Below are 21,148 nucleotides of genomic sequence, written 5' to 3'. Positions count from 1 at the left end.
GCCACTGCACCCGGCCTAATTTTTATCTTTTTGTTAGAGACGGAGTTTCACCACGTTGGCCAGGCTGGTCTCGAACTCCTGGCCTCAGGTGATCTGCATGTCTGGGCCTCCCATAGTTCTGGAATTACAGGTGTGAGCCACCACGCCCGGCATCCCCACATGAATTTGTGTGTGTGTGTTCGTGTATGTTTTTTCCCTATTCTTTGAAAACATCCTGTGGAGAAAATGGAAGGAACACTTAGGTAATTAATGGGCAATTACACACAGAAGGAACATTTCTTATTTTTAAAAACAATGATCCGTTATAGTTATTTAATCTTTTGACCATCTTTGTATTTCTTGTAACATCTGTCAGACAACTAAAATACTATTTAAAATCTCATTAGGTTTTGAAATCTTGTCTGCCAATATGTTTGTGTCAGTAGTCTTAGCTTGTATTTGGTAAGGACATTTGTAATTTGAAAAAGCTTCCTCAACCAAAATTCTCACGTTATTTTCACCTTTTCTTCCTCTTTATGTCACTGGTTTCTCGCTCTTCATGAAGCTTAGTCTGAATAGGGCCTGGAATGCCCCCTACCTTTATTTTCGTGTTAGAATCTTTTAACGGACAGTCCATTTCCTTCTCTTCTCTAATTCTCCACAGGAGTGCTTTTTGGCAAGCACTCTAATTCATTTTCATTGTTGGAATTTCTTAACTTGTGAAATAAAGTCCCTGATAAATTTTTAAGATACACTCTAGTTCTAAAAGTTATTAGTTTTGATGACAGTAACAATACTGTGTAACTGTATTTTATACAAAGAGCATAACTGGCCAGGTAAAAAAAAAATGCAAAAGCTTAGTGTCTAAACAAGGGAATACCTGAATAAAAAATAAAAGCACTGAGAAAGTAGAATAGAAAGAAGTCAAATAACAGAAGAGTCATAATATTAGCTAATACTTATATATCTGTAAGTTAGATCTATATTGTTTGCTGTACAATCTACATTGTTTGCTGTTAGATTACATTATTACTCTATAGTAAGTTTTCAAGGAATTTCTTAAAACTATACAGAATATTCCATGAGAATTTTTTTGTTTTGTTTCTTGAGATGGAGTCTTGCTCTCTCACCCAGGCTGGAGTGCAATGGCGCGATCTCAGCTCACTGCAACCCCCACCTCCCGGGTTCAAGCAATTATCCAGCCTCAGCCTCCTGAGTAGCTAGGATTACAGGGGAGTGCGCCATCATGCCTGGCTAATTTTTGTGTTTTTGTAGAGACGGGGTTTCACCATGTTGGCCAGGCTGCTCTAGAACTCCTGACCTCAGGTAATCTGCCCACCTCAGCCTTCCAAAGTGTTGGGATTACAGGCATGAGCCACTGTGCCCAGCCCCATGAGAATTTTAAAACAAAATTTTTCCAGAATAGTAAGGCCATACTCTTTATTAGAACTATGTATGTAGTTTATTTCATCTAATTTAATAATTTATTTTTTTGTGTGTGTCCTGCCTGCTCCAATACAGGTTTGACACCTAAAGTCACTACTCAACATTTTTCTGACATCCAGTCTTCTTGTACCATCCTTTTTTTTTATAATTGAGTAGAAGAGAACATGATTACTATGTAGGATTTATGGAGCTTAGGCAATGGGCCCCAGCCTGTGCCATTCCAAGCATCCATTATTTTATTATTTATGTGTATGTTCTTGTCACCTTGTTCTTAAGAGAATTTAAACAACATACATTATCTCTGAGTAATAAAGGAATCTTCCTTTTTCACAGTGTAATGCCTTACCCATGAGGCAGTAACTGTTTTTCCTTGTTTGATGTGTTGGATGAGGCAGGTAAAATATACAAATGTACAATATCATGTATGTATTCTTAAATTGAAAACTACTATTTTATCCTACTTCAAAATATAATTGATAACAAAATCCAGCTTGAATTGAGTCAGTTTTTTTATTGATAGTAAAAAGTGTCTGGTATAAAACTAGCTACAGAACAGATAGCCTTTGGTTAAGAAAGGTAAAACATGATTAGAACTTTGTTTTTTTTTTTTTTTTTTTTGAGATGGAGTCTCGCTCTGTCGCCCAGGCTGGAGTGCAGTGGCCGGATCTCAGCTCACTACAAGCTCCGCCTCCCGGGTTTACGCCATTCTCCTGCCTCAGCCTCCCAAGTAGCTGGGACTGCAGGCGCCCGCCACCTCGCCCGGCTAGTTTTTTGTATTTTTTAGTAGAGATGGGGTTTCACTGTGTTAACCAGGATGGTCTCGATCTCTTGACCTCGTGATCCGCCCGTCTCGGCCTCCCAAAGTGCTGGGATTACAGGCTTGAGCCACTGCGCCCGGCCGATTATAACTTTGTTTAGCCCACATTAATGTTATGTGCAGCCATCATGAGCTGACTTCAGTTTCTCTCACAAAAAATTAGAAAGTTTGTTTTATTTTCTTTTAAAAACAAAGTTGCTATCTGGACTTCTTTCCATAGCTATTCTAATAGAGCAACTTCTAGGAGTTCATATTGAAATTTGCAGAGGATGGAGGTGTTTTCGTTTCCCACCATGCCCCCAATTTTGGAAGGAAGTAAATTGCTTTCCTAAGCATTATACAATTCTTGGTATTAACAGGAAAGGTAGAAGTACTGCTGCAAATATATAGATGGATGCTACAGTGCCAGGTGTAAGTACCAAAAGGAGTGTGTTTAGTAGAACACCACTTGCTTTAAAGCTTTTCAACGTACTTATCATATATTTGTACTTACACCTGTACTTACCATATATTTCTATCAAAAAAACTCATATATGGTACATAGCATTATTTTTTATTTTATTTTTAAATTGTAATCTTATTTTATACAGAAGTAAACTAAGCCTTGGACTGAGAATGAGTTTTGATCAGGACCACATAACTAGTAAGCAGAGATTATGTTAAGTCTGTCCTAAAGCTCATTCCATTCCCTCTTATTCTTATTACGGCCCTCAGCATCTTCCAGCATATAAACAGAACCCCTTGCATGGGGATGAATCCTCAGCTTTTCTGGCTACAAGTCAGTAGTTTGTACCAGCGGAATAACCGCCCAGGAGTTTGCTACAGATACTTTCCAGGCCTATGCTAGAGTAAGAATATAATTTATTAGTCAGTTTACTTCTTGATTTGGGGACTTTGTTACTTCCTTTTAATACCTCTAACAATGAGGACATTTTAATTTAAAAGCTCGTTTTCAGGTGTCCATGTTCTAGAGTTAAAAATACCAGTGAGTTTTCTGTTTTCTGTGAGTAATGTGCGTAACTTTGAACGCAAGAAGAGAATGTCAATTCATTTTTAATGTTTACTTCTTCTAGCTGTCATACTTCTTGAATGAATGAAGGATGAAGAAACTGTCATTCTTTTTTTTTTTTTTTTTTGCTTTAAACAAATAGTTTTATTGCAGTTAATAGTAACTTGCACCCTATGAAATTGTGAAGACTATCAGCATTGAATCAAGAGGCCATCACAACTGTTGACTCAGCTGTCTGTACATGTAGGAAGCATTTCAGAATACTGAAAAACTTTACCGAGTAATGTTTTTCTAGTATTTTATGAGCAAGCATTTTTTTTTCTAGTTGATTTTGCATTATCTATATGTTACAATACGGTGCTTTTTTTTTTTTTTTTTTTTTTTGAGATGGAGTCTCGCTCTGTTGCTCAGGCTGGAGTACAGTGGCGCAATCTCTGCTCACTGCAAGTTCCACCTCCTGGGTTCACGCGATTCTCCTGCCTCAGCCTCCCGATTAGCTGGACTGCAGGTGCCCACCACCACGCCTGGCTAATTTTTTGTATTTTTAGTAGAGACGGGATTTCACCATGTTAGCCAGGATGGTCTCAATCTCCTGACTTCATGATCTGCCCGCCTCGGACTCCCAAAAGTGCTGGGATTACAGGCATGAACTACTGCTCCCAGCCATAATACAGTGCTTTTCTATTACACAATGCCATTTAAAACTGAAGCTATTACCTTAGCTTTCTGATGTGTCTAGAGAAAAATTGCCTACCTGCTGCTTAAGAACAAAACAAAGTAAAACAAAATGTAGAAAATACGGTGATTTATCTTAATACTTACTGTAGAGATTCAGTTTATCTTTGTTGTAGCTGAGTAAGCAGTGCTAGTTGAGGAATCGTGAGATCATGCTCTCTAGTCTTGGCTCGGCCATTAGCTAACTTTATGTCCATGGGCAAGTTATTACATCCTTCTCTTTGTGCCTTGGTAGCTTGCTCTTCAAACCGGGAAGCTGAGATGATTTCCAAGGTTCTTTCCCTTCTAAAATGTCGTGATTCTATATGAGTTTCTCTTTAATATGGCATAGGTTATTTCTGTGGTGTATATTGTACATATTTATATTAATTTCCTTTTATTTTAGATACGATGAATGGATTAAAGCAGATAAAATAGTAAGACCTGCTGATAAAAATGTGCCAAAGATAAAACATCGGAAGAAAATAAAGGTAAGTGCTTGGTTTTACTACACACTATTAGCTCTTTAAAAGAAGTTTTCCTGCAAATGATTCAATTAAATACATGTTACACTTTATTGAAATAGCACATTTTTCAAATGCTAGATTTGTATATAATTAATTTTGTCAGGTTAGGGAAAGCATTTTAGAAACAGTACTGAATGATCTTTGAGACTTTTTCAGTCGCAACATTATATAAAGCCACTCAACCACATTTTATTTATCCATTTTTGCCATTTCCTTCCCCTCTGGTTCCCAACCAGGAGCCATAAGGCAGTGTGGCTTGAAGACATAGGTTATTATTATAGCTGTAAACCATTCCAAGGAAGAAAAGGCTATCTGGCAACTCCTTTTCTCTTCATCTTTATCTGATTATAGTTAGTGGCTTAGAATATTTTCACAAGATTTTGTTTGTTTGTTTGTTTGAGACAGAGTCTCGCTCCGTCGCCCCGGCTGAAGTACAGTGGTGCAACCTCGGCTCACTGCACCTCCACCTCCCGGTTCAAGCGATTCTCATGCCTCAGCCTCCCGACTAGCTGGGATTATAGGCACACACCACCACACCTGGCTAATTTTTGTATTTTCAGTAGAGATAGGGTTTCACCATGTTGGCCAGGCTGGTCTTGAACTACTGACCTTAGGTGATCTACCTGCCTCGGCCTCCCAGAATGCCAGGATTACAGGCGTGAGCTGCCGCACCCAGCCCCACAGGATCCTATTAACCACACAAATGCCATGGGGATTTCCTTAGGAGCTCATATGGAAAATTAATGTTACTTTTATGTATGATAGAATTATTCATTCTAAGACTAAATTTTCCTAAAAGTTAGGTTAGACTAGGTTTTAGAATTTTTAAAATCTTCTTAATGGCTGTTACATACTTTGAATAGTACATGTTGTTGAGGTGCTTAATAGTTATTTTGAAATTCAGTCTTCATATTCAAAGTGAGATGCTTTTAATATTTACTTTTTTGCTAAATGTTTCTTTAGTGGCCCCAAATAATGAAAGCTTCCCCCCTAAAGGGGTCATTCTTTTTTCACTATAAAATTGGGTCTGTGTTTTAAAATTTTCGGTGTAGCAACCCAGTAGTTACAACTCAAGACTTCTCCAACCCCTTTTTCATTTCCCCTCTTTACACGAAGGTATGAAAATTATGCTGCATTTAGCATTGTTTTTAGGTACTGAAAGAGTTCTGTTGGGGGTAGGGGAACTAAAAATGCCAATGTCTTTACACAAAGAAAGTTTTAGAGTAGCATTTGTAAGGGGGAGAATAAGGGTGGGGAAGAAAGGGTGGAGGATAGTGGTGGGAAAACTAATAGATTACTTAAGAACTAATAGATTACTTAAGGAGTTATTTCTAGGTATTTGCCTCTCTTCAGTTCTTGGCCTCTCCTCCTGCATATTAAAACTCCTGGTCATGAGGGAAGAGGCACGTGAATTTTGAAAAGGCTTCCTAGGTAATATTTTGATAATGTACATCCCCCCATCACTGTATTTCATCTAACTCTAAGAGACACTATTGTTGAGGCTGCCCTCTGATACACATTGAAAGCCATATTTGAACTTGAACTCGGGGAAACTATTTCTGCCTTCAGCATGCATGGATAGATTATGACTTTTGGGATAAATTATGAAGTGGTGAAAAGGCCGGCAATAGCAAGAAAATTGGAACAACACTAATCATTTATTGGCTGTGGTAGTCTACTTACATATATGCCTTTTCAGTGTGTTCTGAGAATGAATCTCAGATCCCTAAGGCAGTGGATCTCACTCTTGAACACATCTCAGAATCACTTGGAGGACTACTTAAAACTCAGATTGCTTGGCCTCATTCTGGGCATTTGTGATTCAGTAGATCTGAGGTTGTTTCAAGGAGTTTGCATTTCTAACAAGTTTGCAAGAGATGCTAATATAACTGGGCCAGAGACCACACTTGGAGAACCACTACCCTTAGGAATCTATTATATGTGAGGAATTAACTTATCTTCTCTGCATCTGGAATGATACTAGATATGTATCCTCCTTAGGAGAATTACTCTCACTCAAAATTTACAGTGTTTACTGCTAACTCAAGCTTCAGAGAGCTTATTTTTCCTATAAATCAAAATTTTTAAGAGTAGTTTCCAGGAAATGTATCTGCCTCTGCTCATCTATTTGTAAACAAATAATTTGAGAAAATTTCTCATCTTTTCTCAAAACATGAAAATGTCACTGAGGTAGGAAGGTTGCTCCTGACTTGACTTTACAAAAGTACTTGGAATTTTGTCATTTCCAACCCACATATAATGAGATTTTGAAATGACCAGGTTGCAGTTGTTTCTTTTTTTAGTTAGTATTTAATTTAAACGTATTGTGATTTTAATTCTGAAGAGTAAGTTGTAGGTTTGCTAGTCCTAATCACCTATCTGATTGCTAATTTGAGTCCTATTATTGAAGTATAAATACAAAACCTTTTGATCATCCTGTGTAGTATTTTCTTAAGTAGCTTTAAAAATCTTTGGCTGTTTTGAGGGGCTTCTTATATTCTTTCGTTTTATGTTAAATATTTAACAATATATTCTATAACAGTGAGTTAAAAGTGGATATTAACATTGTTTCTAATAAGTGCCTTATGATAAATTATGACATACTTTTTTTCTTAACCTAGAATAAATTAGACAAAGAAAAAGACAAAGAAGAAAAATACTCTCCAAAAAACTGTAAACTTCGGCGCTTATCCAAGCCACCATTTCAGACAAATCCATCTCCTGAAATGGTATCCAAACTGGATCTCACTGATGCCAAAAACTCTGATACTGCTCATATTAAATCCATAGAAATTACTTCGATCCTTAATGGACTTCAAGGTAAACATAACAATCGTTCTGTTGCATGCAGGTATTTGATTGTAGTTTATATGAGTCAAATTCTATAAAGGTAATTCAGTGACATTACCAACTACTATTTTTTCTACCAGAATTGTATTTGCTCTCTTATTACAAGTTGAATCTCTCTCTTTTTTTTTTTTTTGAGATGGAGTCTCGCTCTGTCACCCAGGCTGGAGTGCAGTGGTGCAATCTCGGCTCATTGCAAGCTCCATCTCCCGGGTTCATGCCATTCTCCTGCCTCAGCCTCCTGAGTAGCTGGTACTACAGATGCCCGCCACCACGCCCGGCTAATTTTTTGTATTTTTAGTAGAGACAGGATTTCACCGTGTTAGCCAGGATGATCTTGATCTCCTGACCTCATGATCCGCCTGCCTCGGCCTCCCAAAGTGCTGGGATTACAGGCATGAGCCACCATGCCCGGCCTACAGGTTGAATTTCTCTTAACTGAAATTCTTGGGACCAGAAATGTTTTGGATTTCAGATTTTTTTTGGATTTTGGAATATTTGCATTCCACAAGCCAAATCTGAAAATTCTAAATCTGAAATGCTCCAATGAGTATTACCTTTGAGAATCATGTCAGCACTCAAAAAGTGTAAGATTTTGGAGTCTTTTCAGATTTTGGATTTTTGATGTTCAACCTGTACTTGAAATAAAATCAGCCATTGATTGAGGCCCTGAATTTTTGTTACTAGTAGATCCAAGCGCACCATAAAATTTTGGTTAACATTTAATATTCAACTTTTAGCATTGTTACTTTAGTTTTTTAATCTTTTCTGTACCATCCTTTCTGTTGCAATGTAAAGCATAGTTTGTGTTGTAAAGAACACCAAACTTTGTTTGTCCTGATTGTGACTATTATGATCTGTTTATTTGAGACAGGGTCTCATTCTGTAGCCTAGGTTGGAGTACAGTGGTACAATCTCAGCTAACTTCAGCCTCAACCTCCCAGACTCTAAAGATCCTCACACCTCAGCCTCCCAAGGAGCTAGGGCTGCAGGTGCATGCCACCATTCTCGGCTAATATTTATATTGTTTCTAGAGACGGGCTTTTGCCCTGTTGACCAGGCTCGTCTTGAGCTCCTAGGCTCAAGCAGTTGGCCTGTCTTAGCCCCCCAGAGTGCTAACATTACAGGTAGCAGTGACTGCATCTGGACATGACCTTTTTTTTTTTTTTTTTTTTTTTTTTTTGAGAAAGAGTCTCGCTTTGTCACCCAGGCTGGAGTGCAGTGGTGCGATCTCAGCTCACTGCAAGCTCCGCCTCCCGGGTTCACGCCGTTCTCCTGCCTCAGCCTCCTGAGTAGCTGGGACTACAGGCCACCGTGCCTGGCTGATTTTTCGTATTTTTAGTAGAGACAGGGTTTCACCGTGTTAGCCAGGCTGGTCTCGATCTCCTGACCTGGTGATCCACCCGCCTTGGCCTCCCAAAGTGCTGGTATTACAGGTGTGAGCCACCGCGCCCAACCTGACGTGACCTCTTTTATGATGAGATTATTGCTTAGTATTTAAGGCAGAATGAAGTATAGATAATGAAAGCAATGAGGATTAAAGGGGAGCTTTATTAAATCTGAGGCAGGGAAGGGGACATATCTGATCTATGAGATAAAAGAATGGATCTCCATAAAAATATCTTAACATTTCTTATAACTTAAAAGATATTTCATTTTTACATACTTTGAATGTAGTAGAAGCTAGGTTTTGTTTCTTATTGTAGATGTGTGTTTATATTAACTCATTATTTTATAATCCAAGTGCTGTACTATATTTTTATTTGTTTACTCACCACTGTACTGATGAGGACAATATTTTAAAATTGATTTTTAAAACATTTTCCAATGTATCCTACATGCGAATAGTACATGGAAAATACATGTATAGTTTAAAGAACAGTAATAATATGGGTACTAGTATGTCTCCACAGTAGCTGTCAAATACTATTTACTTAAACATGTAGTATGTCTCCTCCCAGAAGTAATTATAGTCTGGACTTTTGTGTAATCCTTGCTTTACTTTTCTTCAGAATGGAATTATCTGTATTTATATTCCTAAGTAATTTTTATTTTACTTCATTTTTTTAGGGTGGTTTTTTTGTTTTGTTTTGTTTTTGTTTTTGTTTTTGAGGCAGAGTCTCACTCTGTTGCCCAGGCTGGAGTGCAGTGGTCCTATCATGACTCACTGCAGCCTTGACCTCCTGGGCTCAAGCGACCTTTCCTCCTCAGCCTCCTAAGTAGCTGGAACTACAGGTGTGTGCCACCATGCCAGGCTAATTTTTGTAGTTTTTGGAGAGATGGGGTTTCACCATGTTGCCCAGGCTTGTCTCAAACTCCTGGACTCAAGCAATCCAATCCACCTGCCTCGGCCTTCCAAAGTGTTAGGATTACAAGCATGAGCCACTGCACCCAGCCTGTTTTTAGTTTTTTAAAAATTGAGTAACAAGCATAAGCCTAGTTTTATAAGAAAGCGCAGTTGAAGGCTTTCTGAGAATGTTACCTGAATAGAGATTCTAAGCCATACTCTGATTTCAGATTTAGCTTCTTTCTCTGAGAGTTTACAAAAGCCCCTCTAGAGAATTCAGTTGGACAGGTCATAAGCCAGTTCTGGTAAACATAGGGGTCCACTACAGTTAGAATATCTGACACATTTGGCGGGGCATGGTGGCTCACGCCTGTAATCCCAGCACTTTTGGAGGCCAAGGTGGGCAGATTACCTGAGGTCAGGAGTTTGAGACCAGCCTGGCCAACATGGTGAAACCCCGTCTCTACTAAAAAAAAATAACTTGGACTCGGGAAGGGGAACATCACACACCGGGGCCTATCATGGGGAGGGGGGAGGGGGGAGGGATTGCATTGGGAGTTATACCTGATGTAAATGACGAGTTGATGGGTGCAGCACACCAACATGGCACAAGTATACATATGTAGCAAACCTGCACGTTGTGCACATGTACCCTACAACTTGAAGTTTAATAATAATAAATAAATTTAAAAAAAAAAATAATAATAATAATAAAAAAATTAGCCGGGTGTGGTGGTGGGCGCCTGTAATCCCAGCTTCTTGGGAGGCTAAGGCAGGAGAAGCGCTTGAACCTGGGAGGCAGAGGTTGCAGTGAGTCAAGATCACATCATTGCACTCCAGCCTGGGCAGCAAGAGCAAAACTCCATCTTAAAAAAAAAAAAAAGAATATCTGACACATCTGACACATTCACAGTGGATGTTATGTGGGAGTGTGCTCAGTCGTAGTAGCAGACTACTCTGTATATTCTCATTCTAGGCTTATGGTGATTTACCCCTATTTTTCACAAGTAGATCAGAATGTTTCTGCTGGATAAAGTGATGTCATTAGCTGATCTAGGTAGTGGCACATAAGACATGGAAGGGAGAGTTGGAATTTCATTGAAACAAGATAAATATAAATTTTATAAACAAGATAAATATGGATTTTAAAATCCAGTCTGGTTCACTCAGGCATTCAAAGACTACACAGTGGCAGCAAGCAGCTTAATGATAATAGCCTGCAGTATGACTTTCTTTGGAAATAGCCCTGCTGTAGTCTGGACTGGCTTCCCTCTATGTCTGTTGCACAGCTCTTTTCCTAGGGAGATCCCATTCTAGGGATCTCCTTTAATGTAGTTCTTGGATTTCTTTGTTTTTGGCATCTCACGTTCCTGCCCACCCCTATACTTTCATTTTGGTGAAGCACATTCTGTAGTAGCTTCTTAAGAACAAGTGCATGAGAAGCAATTTTTAGAGATTGGCTGCATTTAAATATTTGTATTCAGTTTTGCAAATATCTTTATTCTATTCATAGTTTGACTGGATTGGAAGTTTTTCCTTCAGTATTTTATTGGCAGTGGTGAATTGTTTTTTTGCTTCCAGTGTTGCTTTTGTGAAGTCCAGAGCTCTTCCAACTCCTGATTCTTTGTGTGTGACGTGTTTTATTCTTTATTTTTTGCTTTTCCCTCTCTGGAATCTTTTTTTTTTCTTTTTTTGAGATGGAGTCTCACTCTGTCGCCCAAGCTGGAGTGTAGTGGCACAATTTCGGCTTACTGCAACCTCTGCCTCCTGGGTTCTAGTGATTCTCCTGCCTCAGCCTCCCTAGTAGGTGAGATTGCAAGGGCCTGCCAGCACACCTGGCTAACTTTCGTATTTTTAGTAGAGATGGAGTTTCGCCATTTTAGCCAGGCTGGTCTCGAACTGCTGACCTCAAGTGATCAGCTCACCTCAGCCTCCCAAAGTGCCAGGATTACTGGCATGAGCCACCAGGCCCTGCTAGGAATCCTGAATCTTTTGTTTTTCATGTCCAAAAATTTCACTCTGAAATATATCTACACAAGGCCAAAGCAAGAGAACAGATATATCCATAACACACTTGGCTGTTCTCTTTTTTTAGCCTTGTGTGGGTATATTTTCATCCCCTGTGATGTCTACTTGCTAGACTCTTTCATTCTAGCAACTTCTGTCTTTCTGTTCTAGGCAGTTTTTTTTCTGAATGATTTTCTTGATTATTTCCTCTTCTGCATTTTACTGTTCTCTCCCTTTTTAATTTTTATTCATTATTATTATTTTTAAAAATAATTATTTTTGAGATGAGGTGTCACTATATTGCCCAGGCTGGTCTCAAACTTCTGAACTCAAGCGATCTTCCTCTCTCAGCCTCCCAAAGTGCTAGGATTACAGGCATGAGCCACCGTACCGGCCCCGCCAAATTTTTTTTTTTTAATTGAGTGTATGTTTCACTATGTTCAGCCCAGGCTGTTCTCACACTTCTAGGCTCAAGCAGTCCTCCTGCCTCAGCCTCCCAAGTAGCTGGGTAGCTGGGGTTATAGGTGCATGACACTGCACTTGGCTGTTATCTTTGTTTGGCCAGCCATTATTTGATATTATACCTTCTGTAATACACTCTAATATGCTCATATTTTAATTTCTTGCTTTTTATTGATTTTTTTTGTCTTTTTCTTATTTCTTTGAAATTTTATCTGCTTTGTCTTTTAATCCTTTTGTTGACTTCTTGCTGTAATGTTTAATTTTTCTTTTTTCTTTTTTTTTTTTTTTGAGACTGAGTCTCACTGTGTTGCCTAGGCTGGAGTGCAGTGGTGCGATCATGGCTCACTGCAGCCTCCGCCGTCTGAGTTCAAGCTGCAACCCCCACCTTCCGAGTTCAAGTGATTCTCCTGCCTCAGCCTCCCGAGTAGCTGGGATTACAGGCGCCTGCCACCGTGCCCAGCTAATTTTTTGTATTTTTAGTAGAGATGGGGTTTCACCATCTTGGCCAGGCTGGTCTTGAACTCCTGACTTTGTGATCCACCCGCCTCAGCCTCCCAAAGTGCTGGGATTACAGGTGTGAGCCAGTGCGCCTGGCCTTTTAATGAATATTTCTAAATTAAACTAGTTTGATTTTTCAAGAGCTCTATTTTCTGTGTGTTTTGTACCACTCTGTTCTTATAGATGGACGTAATACCTTACCTTTCTGATTTTGATCTTTCAAAGGATTTTATAGTTTTTTTTTTTTTTTTGCTAGGTCAGTTACCTCTAATTTGCTTTTTTCTATTTTGTTGTTTTGAGCTCTTCCCTATTAAGATTTTTTTCCTGGCTGTCTTAAGATTATGAAGGAAAGACTAAACTGATTTGGAAATTGCAAGGATATGGTTGGCACTAGTTGACCTTCAGTTTCACTATCGGGTGATCTGGTTGGCCATTTCCTAGGGAATTAATAATATGAAGTCTTTAGGTCTTTTTCTTTTAGACTAGTTGGCTTCCAGAGAAAATAGTTCCAGTCTCTTGACTGGAGGGTGGTAAGAGAATGGTTTCCAGTGTTCTAGGGTCTAGTTGAAGAATAGAGATTGGGGTGGGGGGATTCTTACTGTTTAGATATGTTCATGAATCCCCCTGATTTCAGCATTACATCTGTACCTGTGCCTTCAACAGTTGTTAGCATCTTCCAGGCTAGGAGCCCTCTCCTACTATCTTCAGAGAATAAAGCTCTAGAAGGGCAGTCACCTTGCAACCTGAAATGAGGTGGGGATCTAGGCATCTAAGTAATTTTCAGTCTTCACCCAGTGCTCCTTGTATGAGGCTCCCCACTGCCCTTTTTTATTTTCATAGGCACTAGGGCAGTCAGTAATTATTGAGGGTTCTATGGTAAACTGGGTTGGTTCTTGGCTTTCCTCACTGCTGGTATGAGGTTTAGCCTTCTTTGGTGCCCTTCATTCATTCATCTGCTTTCTGACTTGCAAATTGTGTTGCTTTTCTCTATTTTCCCCCATTTTTAGAGGTTTATATCATTTCAGAAATTGCATTTTTATACCATATGTATGACATATTAGTATATATAGATACACACACACATACACACATATATAAAATGCCCCCAAACCCCTCCACACACGTATTTATACTGTATGTGTAATATACACTCACATGTGTGCAGTCTTTTTACAGATGGGATCATTAACATATTACAAACTTTTTTTCCCCAACTTAGTAGTATAACTTATAAATCTTTCCAAATCAGCACATCTACATCTACTGAATAGATATATCATAATTTATTTAATTAGTTTCTAACACAAAGACATTTTGGTTACTTCCCATATTTTTCCTGTTAGACAGTTCAACAATGAATATAGTATTTGCATACTTTTAACATTTTAAGTGCTCTCTTCATATTTTCTTTTTTCCTCAGTGAATTTTATTTTATTTTTGGCCACAGATCAAATTGAAGACATTTCAGATATTTCCAATTAATGATCATCATATGAATGCATATTTGTGTGTGTATATGTATACATAAAAATTTGATACCCTTTGTGAGTAGAGAACACAGTCAGCTAAGATTCTATCCTCTTGTCCTGAGATGGGTTGGGAATAAAACTAGAGGTACAGTGGTAGTTGGAGTTCTGTGGAGAAATTGAATGCCTCTGGAGAATAATCTTCTACATTCTGGCAGTGGAAATCCCCTACAGTAAACTAGATCCCGGATGAATCACGTAAAGCCTATCAGTTAATAAATCCGACTAACAGTAGCGCCAAGCAAGTTTTAATAGGGCATATCTCTTGTTAAACTCAGAGAACCTGCAGTATCTATAAAACAAGAATAAGCTGGGCATGGTAGCTCACACCTGTAATCCCAGCACTTTGGGAGGCCAAGGTGGGCAGATAACCTGAGGTCAGGAGTTCAAGACCAGCCTGACCAATATGGAGCAAACCCGTCTCTACTAAAAATACAAAACAGCCGGGCGTGGTGGCGCATGCCTGTAGTTCCAGCTACTTGGGAGGCTGAGGCAGGAGGATCGCTTGAACCCAGGAGGCGGAGGTTGTGGTGAGCCGAGATCACGCCATAGCACTCCAGCCTGGGCAACAAGAGTGGAACTCCGTCAAAAAAAAAAAAAAAAAAAGAATAAGATGCATTGAAAAAGAAAAGAACAAGAAAGATTTGGAGATAAAAATCTAAATTAGGCCAGGCACAATGTCTCAGGCCTATAATCCCAGCCCAGCACTTTGGGAGGCCAAGGTAGGCAGATCACTTGAGCTCAGGAGTTCCAGACCAGCTAAGCAACATGGTGAAACCCTGTCTCTACTAAAAATACTAAAATTAACCGGATGTGGTGCTTGGTGCCTATAATCCCAGCTGCTCAGAAGGCAGAAGCATGAGAATCATTTGAACCCATACTACTGCACTCCAGTCTGGGCAACAGAGAGAGACTCTGTCTCAGAAACAAAAACAAAAACAAAAAATCTAAATTAAAATTCAGAAGAGCTGGGCATGATGGCTCACGCCTGTAATTCTAGCACTTTGGGAGGCCGAGGCAGGTGGATCACCTGAGGTCAGGAGTTTGAGACCAGCCTGACCAATATGGTGAAACCCCATCTCTGCTAAATATACAAAAATTAGCTTGGCATGTTCCTCTAGTCCCAGCTATTGGGGAGACAGGAGAATTGCCTGAACCCTGGAGGTGGAGGTTGCAGTGAACCGAGATCGTGCCATTGCACTCTAGCCTGGGCAACAGAGCAAGACTCTGTCTCCAAAAAAAAAAAAATTTTTCAATAGAGCATTAAGAATTTTAAATGGAGGAAATCTTCAGAAAATATAAAAAAAGCAATGGAAATGTTCGAGAAAAGATATGTTATATAGTGAATTAATCTAGGAAGGGGGAAGTATGAAAATAGAGGAGAGAGGCCAGGCATAGTGGCTCACGCCTGTAATCCTGGCACTTTGGGAGGCTGATGCAGGCGGATCACGAGGTCAGGAAATCAAGACCATCCTGGCTGACACGGTGAAACCCTGTCCCTACCAAAATACAAAAATTAACTGGGTATGATGGCAAGCGCCTGTAGTCTCAGCTACTCAGGAGGCTGAGGCAGGGGAATTGCTTGAACCTGGGAGGTGAAGGTTGCAGTGAGCTGAGATTGTGCCACTGCACTCCATCCTGATGACAGAGCAAGACTCAGTCTCAAAAAAAAAAAAATAGCAAGTCACTAAAAGAAGAAAAATTCCAGAACTGACAGACACAAATCTTTACATTGAAATTGCTCACTAGGTACTTAATAAATTAATAGTCGTACCATAGTACATCATTATGAAATTATAAAATATCAAGAATGAAAAAATCACCACAAAGGAATGAGAAACCAAATGAAAGTTATGGTTTATAACCTCTTAAGCAAAGAAGCAGTACATTCAGAAGGATTCAGAACTCTGAAGGAAACAATTTTTAACCTAGAATTCTGTACCTCATTAAACTCTCAATCAATGAAGTTTGAGGGTAAGGATGTATTCATATACGTAAGGACAATGAATATTTACATCCCATGTACCTTTTTAAGGAAGCTACTCAATGGTGAGCTCTAGTACAGATGCGATAACCAAGGAAGAAGAAGACGTGAGATTCAGTTAACAGTGGATCTAGCTCAAGAGAAAGCAGCAAGGAGGATTCCCAGGATGACAGCTGTTAGAGCAGACCCAGAGAGATACCACCCAGATGCTGTTGCGGAAAATAGCTCTCTAGGGTGCAGAGATTGGGTGAATAAGGGGAAATTGGATACAATGCTTGATTTAATGAAATAAAATAATGTGAAAGAGATACAAAGGAAGATATAATATGCAGAAAAGTAGTTGGAAACTCTTTGAAAAATAAAATGCTGTATAAGAAAGGAAGTTTATCAAATGTACTACCAGTTTCTGCAGGGAACCACATTTACATGTGTTATAAATACTATATTGTAAAAATGAAAGATAACTATATATAGGAAGGATGGTAGAGGGCAGATATGGGTGTTGATAAGAAAGAATCCCCATTGCTCATAGAGGATAAACTTTATAAATAAGTCAGCAGGCCAGGGATGTTGGCTCATGCCCATAATCCCAGTGCTTTGGGAGACTGAGATGAGCAGATCACTTGGGGTCAAGAGTTCAAGATCAGCCTGGCTAAAATAATGAAACTTCATCTCTACTAAAAATATAAAAATTAGCTGGGCATGGTGGCACGTGTCTGTAGTCCCAGCTAGTTTGGAGGCTAAGGCAGGAGAATTGCTTGAACCTGGGAAGAGGAGGTTGCAGTGAACTGAGATCACACCACCGCACTCCAGCCTGGGTGACAGAGTGAGATTCCATCACACACACACACAAAAATAAATAAAACAAATAGTATATTATTAATAGTAAGAGATGACTATAACAGATGTTAACACTTTGGAGGTGGAAAAAGATTTTTATCCTCTTGTTGGTTTTTCATTATGAGTCTAGATTTGTTTTTAATGAGGTATGTGTATTGTTTTGATAATTTTAAAAAAGTAGCCATGCAGGCACACATTGTAAAGGTCAAATGTTTTAGCAATCTTAGTTATATCAGTTATGTTTTACATTTAATGAATTTAGCTAAAGAACATGCATGGATTTCTCAGAAGAGAGCTATAGTTAAGGTTGTAAGTTCTGGAGTTAAATGACTTAGATTTAACTACTTTTGGGGGTAGATTAACCTCTTAAATCCCAGTCCCTTTTTTTTGTTGTTGCTGTGTTTTGTTGTGTTGCTTTTGTTTGTTTTTCTTATTTATTTAAAACCCTCGTCTCTTAAACTATAAAGTGGGGCTGATAATGACATGTATCTCGTAGGGCTATTGTGAGGATTGAATGAGATGGTCTGTTCAAAGCATGTCAAAGTAACCAGCATGTAGTAAGTTCTCAGGAAATGTTATCTTAAAATAATAATAAAATGATTTACCAGAATGAACACACTGAAGCAGTAAGTTCCATAATTAATTTTATACAAGTTAGTAGTAACTAAAATTAATTTTATCTATTCTTTAAAACATCATGGAAATCATTGATTACAAAATTATTGGATATTATTATTACATTGAGAAATGAAGCTAGCCAGGTGTGGTGGCTCACACCTTTAATCTCACCACTTTGGAAGGCCGAGGTGAGCAGATTGCTTGAGCTCAGGAGTTCAAGATCAGCCTTGGCAACATGACGAGACCCTGTCTCTACAAAAAATACAAAAATTAGCCGGGTATGGCACACCTGTAGTCCCAGCTACTTGGGAGGCTGAGGTGGGAGGATCATTTGAGCCCAGGGGGTTGAGGCTGCAGTGAGCCATGATAGTGCCTGAGGAATAGAGCAAGACCCTGTCTCAAAAAAAAAAAATAGAGAAAGAAAGAGAAAGAAAAGAAAGAAAAAGAAGGGAGGGAGGGAGGGAAAGAAAAGAAAACAAAAGAAAATGAAAGAAAAATGAGAGGCCAGGTGCAGAAGCTTGCTCCTGTGATCCCAGCTACTCAGGAGTCTGAGGTGGGAGGATCTCTTGAGCCTAGGAGTTTGAGGCTGAAATGCGCTGTGATTGTGCCACTGCACTCCAGCTTGGTTGAGAGAGTGAGACCCTGTCTCTGATTAAAAGAAAAACGAAGGCTATAGTTTTATAAGAATATAAATAGTGAGCCGAGATCGAGCCACTGCACTTCAGCTTGGGTGACAAAGTGAGACTCCATCTCAAAAAAAAAAGAAGAATATAAACTTACAGGTAGTACAATCTGGGATTATATCCTGACCCCACTATTTTCTTAGATATATTATGATAAAAATATTATACTTAAAATAACTTGGAGAAGCTTTTTTCTTTTTTATTTCCACTTTATTAAGGTATAGTTTACATAAAATTGATGACTTTTATGTTTAAAATTTGATGGGTTTTGACAAAAGTCTACAGTATTATAACCATCACCGTGATCGTAATAGAACATTTCCATCATCGGAAGAGCTTCTTAGCCTCTTTGAAACCCAGTTGCTTTGCATGTAACATAGAGATAAAAGCCAGCGACCTCAGGTGGCTGTATACACAGGACTAATATGTCCAGTCCCTGGCACATAGAAGACATTGCTAGTGTTCTTATCATACTCATCATTTTTTTTTCTCTTATTTTCTAGCTTCTGAAAGTTCTGCTGAAGACAGTGAGCAGGAAGATGAGAGAGGTGCTCAAGACATGGATAATAATGGCAAAGAGGAATCTAAGATTGATCATTTGACCCACAACAGAAATGATCTTATTTCAAAAGAGGAACAGAACCCTTCATCTTTGCTAGAAGAAAACAAAGTTCATGCAGATTTGGTAATATCCAAACCAGTGTCAAAATCTCCAGAAAGATTAAGGAAAGATATAGAAGTATTATCTGAAGATACTGATTATGAAGAAGATGAAGTCACAAAAAAGAGAAAAGATGTCAAGAAGGACACAACAGATAAATCTTCAAAACCACAAATAAAACGTGGTAAAAGAAGGTATTGCAATACAGAAGAGTGTCTAAAAACTGGATCACCTGGCAAAAAGGAAGAGAAGGCCAAGAACAAAGAATCACTTTGCATGGAAAACAGTAGCAACAGCTCTTCAGATGAAGATGAGGAAGAAAAATCAAAAGCAAAGATGACACCAACTAAGAAATACAATGGTTTGGAGGAAAAAAGAAAATCTCTACGGACAACTGGTTTCTATTCAGGATTTTCAGAAGTGGCAGAAAAAAGGATTAAACTTTTAAATAACTCTGATGAAAGACTTCAAAACAGCAGGGCCAAAGATCGAAAAGATGTCTGGTCAAGTATTCAGGGACAGTGGCCTAAAAAAACGCTGAAAGAGCTTTTTTCAGACTCTGATACTGAGGCTGCAGCTTCCCCACCCCATCCTGCCCCAGAGGAGGGGGCGGCAGAGGAGTCACTACAGACTGTGACTGAAGAGGAGAGTTGTCCACCCAGTGTAGAACTAGAAAAACCACCTCCAGTCAATGTCGATAGTAAACCCATTGAAGAAAAAACAGTAGAGGTCAATGACAGAAAAGCAGAATTTCCAAGTAGTGGCAGTAATTCAGTGCTAAATACCCCTCCAACTACACCTGAATCGCCTTCATCAGTCACTGTAACAGAAGGCAGCCGGCAGCAGTCTTCTGTAACAGTATCAGAACCACTGGCTCCAAACCAAGAAGAGGTTCGAAGTATCAAGAGTGAAACTGATAGCACAATTGAGGTGGATAGTGTTGCTGGGGAGCTCCAAGACCTCCAGTCTGAAGGGAATAGCTCACCAGCAGGTTTTGATGCCAGTGTGAGCTCAAGCAGTAGTAATCAGCCAGAACCAGAACATCCTGAAAAAGGTGAGAAGGAAAATGTATACGTTGACATATTTTAGGATTTCCCCTCTTAAAGCTTCAATGATTTCACAGTATCTCTTGTTATAACGTGAGGCAATTAAGTGTCGTATTTGTGTGAACATGGTAAAAATGGAAATTTTAAAGGTAATTTGAAAATGAATAGTGGAATGCATTTAAAAGCTTGAGAAGGCTTTAATGTGCTTTGCTTGAGCCATCCATGACATTTTATTGTGGACCAGAACACATGCTAGAAATTGCACCCAGGCCCAAATCCAAACCTGTTTGAGAATTCATTATATGCAGTGGTTGACTATATGGCATGAGCAGCTTAAATCTATTTCTGTAACATTGTTTTTGCAATTGTAATGTACAGTTTCTCACGAACATTTTGATTTATTGACAGACCCCTCCACCCTTAACCAAATACTGTATGTAGGGGTTTGGAGCAACCAACTGTCCAGGCACTGCTTTCCTCAGACAACCGTGTCAAACTGATTTTCAAGCCTGACTAACTTGTGTGAGTTTGTAAAGGAATTTGATGCTTTCTTAGATGCATAGCTTCCAAATTGAAGGACCAATGTGTACGTTAATAACCTACAGTAATACTTTTTGATTTTCCGTGAAATTGTTAAAAGTGGAAATTCAAATCGGTACCTTCCCAAAGTATTAGTGCCTTTCGATGGTGCCATAGCCATACTTCTGTCATCATTTTTCTTATAAACCACTTCATTCAGGTATCTTTAAATCAGTATACTCTAGGCTGACACCTGGCTTTGGAACACACTTTTCCATTGTAAAGACAGAGCAGAGCACTAGGATATGTTTTTTATATACCATAAAAGATTTTAGAATGCTAGCTTTAGGTTTTTAGCAGAGCTTAAAGAGATACGGTCTAGATCAAATTAGTTAATTCTGTGTTTTCTCAGGAATCTTGACTTAAAACATTTCTGTTTTAAAATAAATTAAAAATATACTTGCAATTAAATTGAAATGTTCTTTGCTTTTTTCACATTTATAAGTATAACTACTATGATTTTTTCTGTGCCATACTATCTCATGGAACTGAACTATCCAGATATGACTAATTTTCAAAATGAAAGAATCCTTTATTTCAGAATATTAGACAGGCTTTCAACAATAAAATTTTACTGACCAGGTGTGGTCACCACGCCTGTAATCCCAGCAATTTGGG

At 38.8% G+C, this 21,148-nt stretch overlaps 1 protein-coding gene across 5 annotated transcripts in view; it reads left to right on the top strand.

Moving 5' to 3' along the window:
• Window positions 1-21,148, top strand: part of ARID4B (AT-rich interaction domain 4B) — a 162,604-nt gene that overhangs the window by 128,089 nt on the left and 13,367 nt on the right. For 4 of the 5 annotated variants that reach the window (XR_496697.3, XM_007989847.3, XM_037986036.2 and 1 more), the window contains 3 exons: window positions 4,372-4,456; window positions 7,114-7,312; window positions 18,748-19,959. Coding sequence is in view for 4 of the 5 variants with exons in the window: in XM_007989847.3 (XP_007988038.1) it covers window positions 4,372-4,456; window positions 7,114-7,312; window positions 18,748-19,959 (1,496 nt within the window). In the remaining variant the exon portion in view is untranslated. Of the gene's footprint in view, window positions 1-4,371; window positions 4,457-7,113; window positions 7,313-18,747; window positions 19,960-20,359; window positions 20,474-21,148 lie in introns of all 5 variants that reach the window. The other variant, XM_037986038.2, reaches the window with a different exon arrangement.

This window comes from Chlorocebus sabaeus, chromosome 25 (assembly GCF_047675955.1).
Source record: "Chlorocebus sabaeus isolate Y175 chromosome 25, mChlSab1.0.hap1, whole genome shotgun sequence".
NCBI classification, from domain to species: domain Eukaryota; kingdom Metazoa; phylum Chordata; class Mammalia; order Primates; family Cercopithecidae; genus Chlorocebus; species Chlorocebus sabaeus.
Note: the sequence above shows the minus strand (reverse complement) of the source record. Positions and strands in the feature narration are given on the sequence as shown.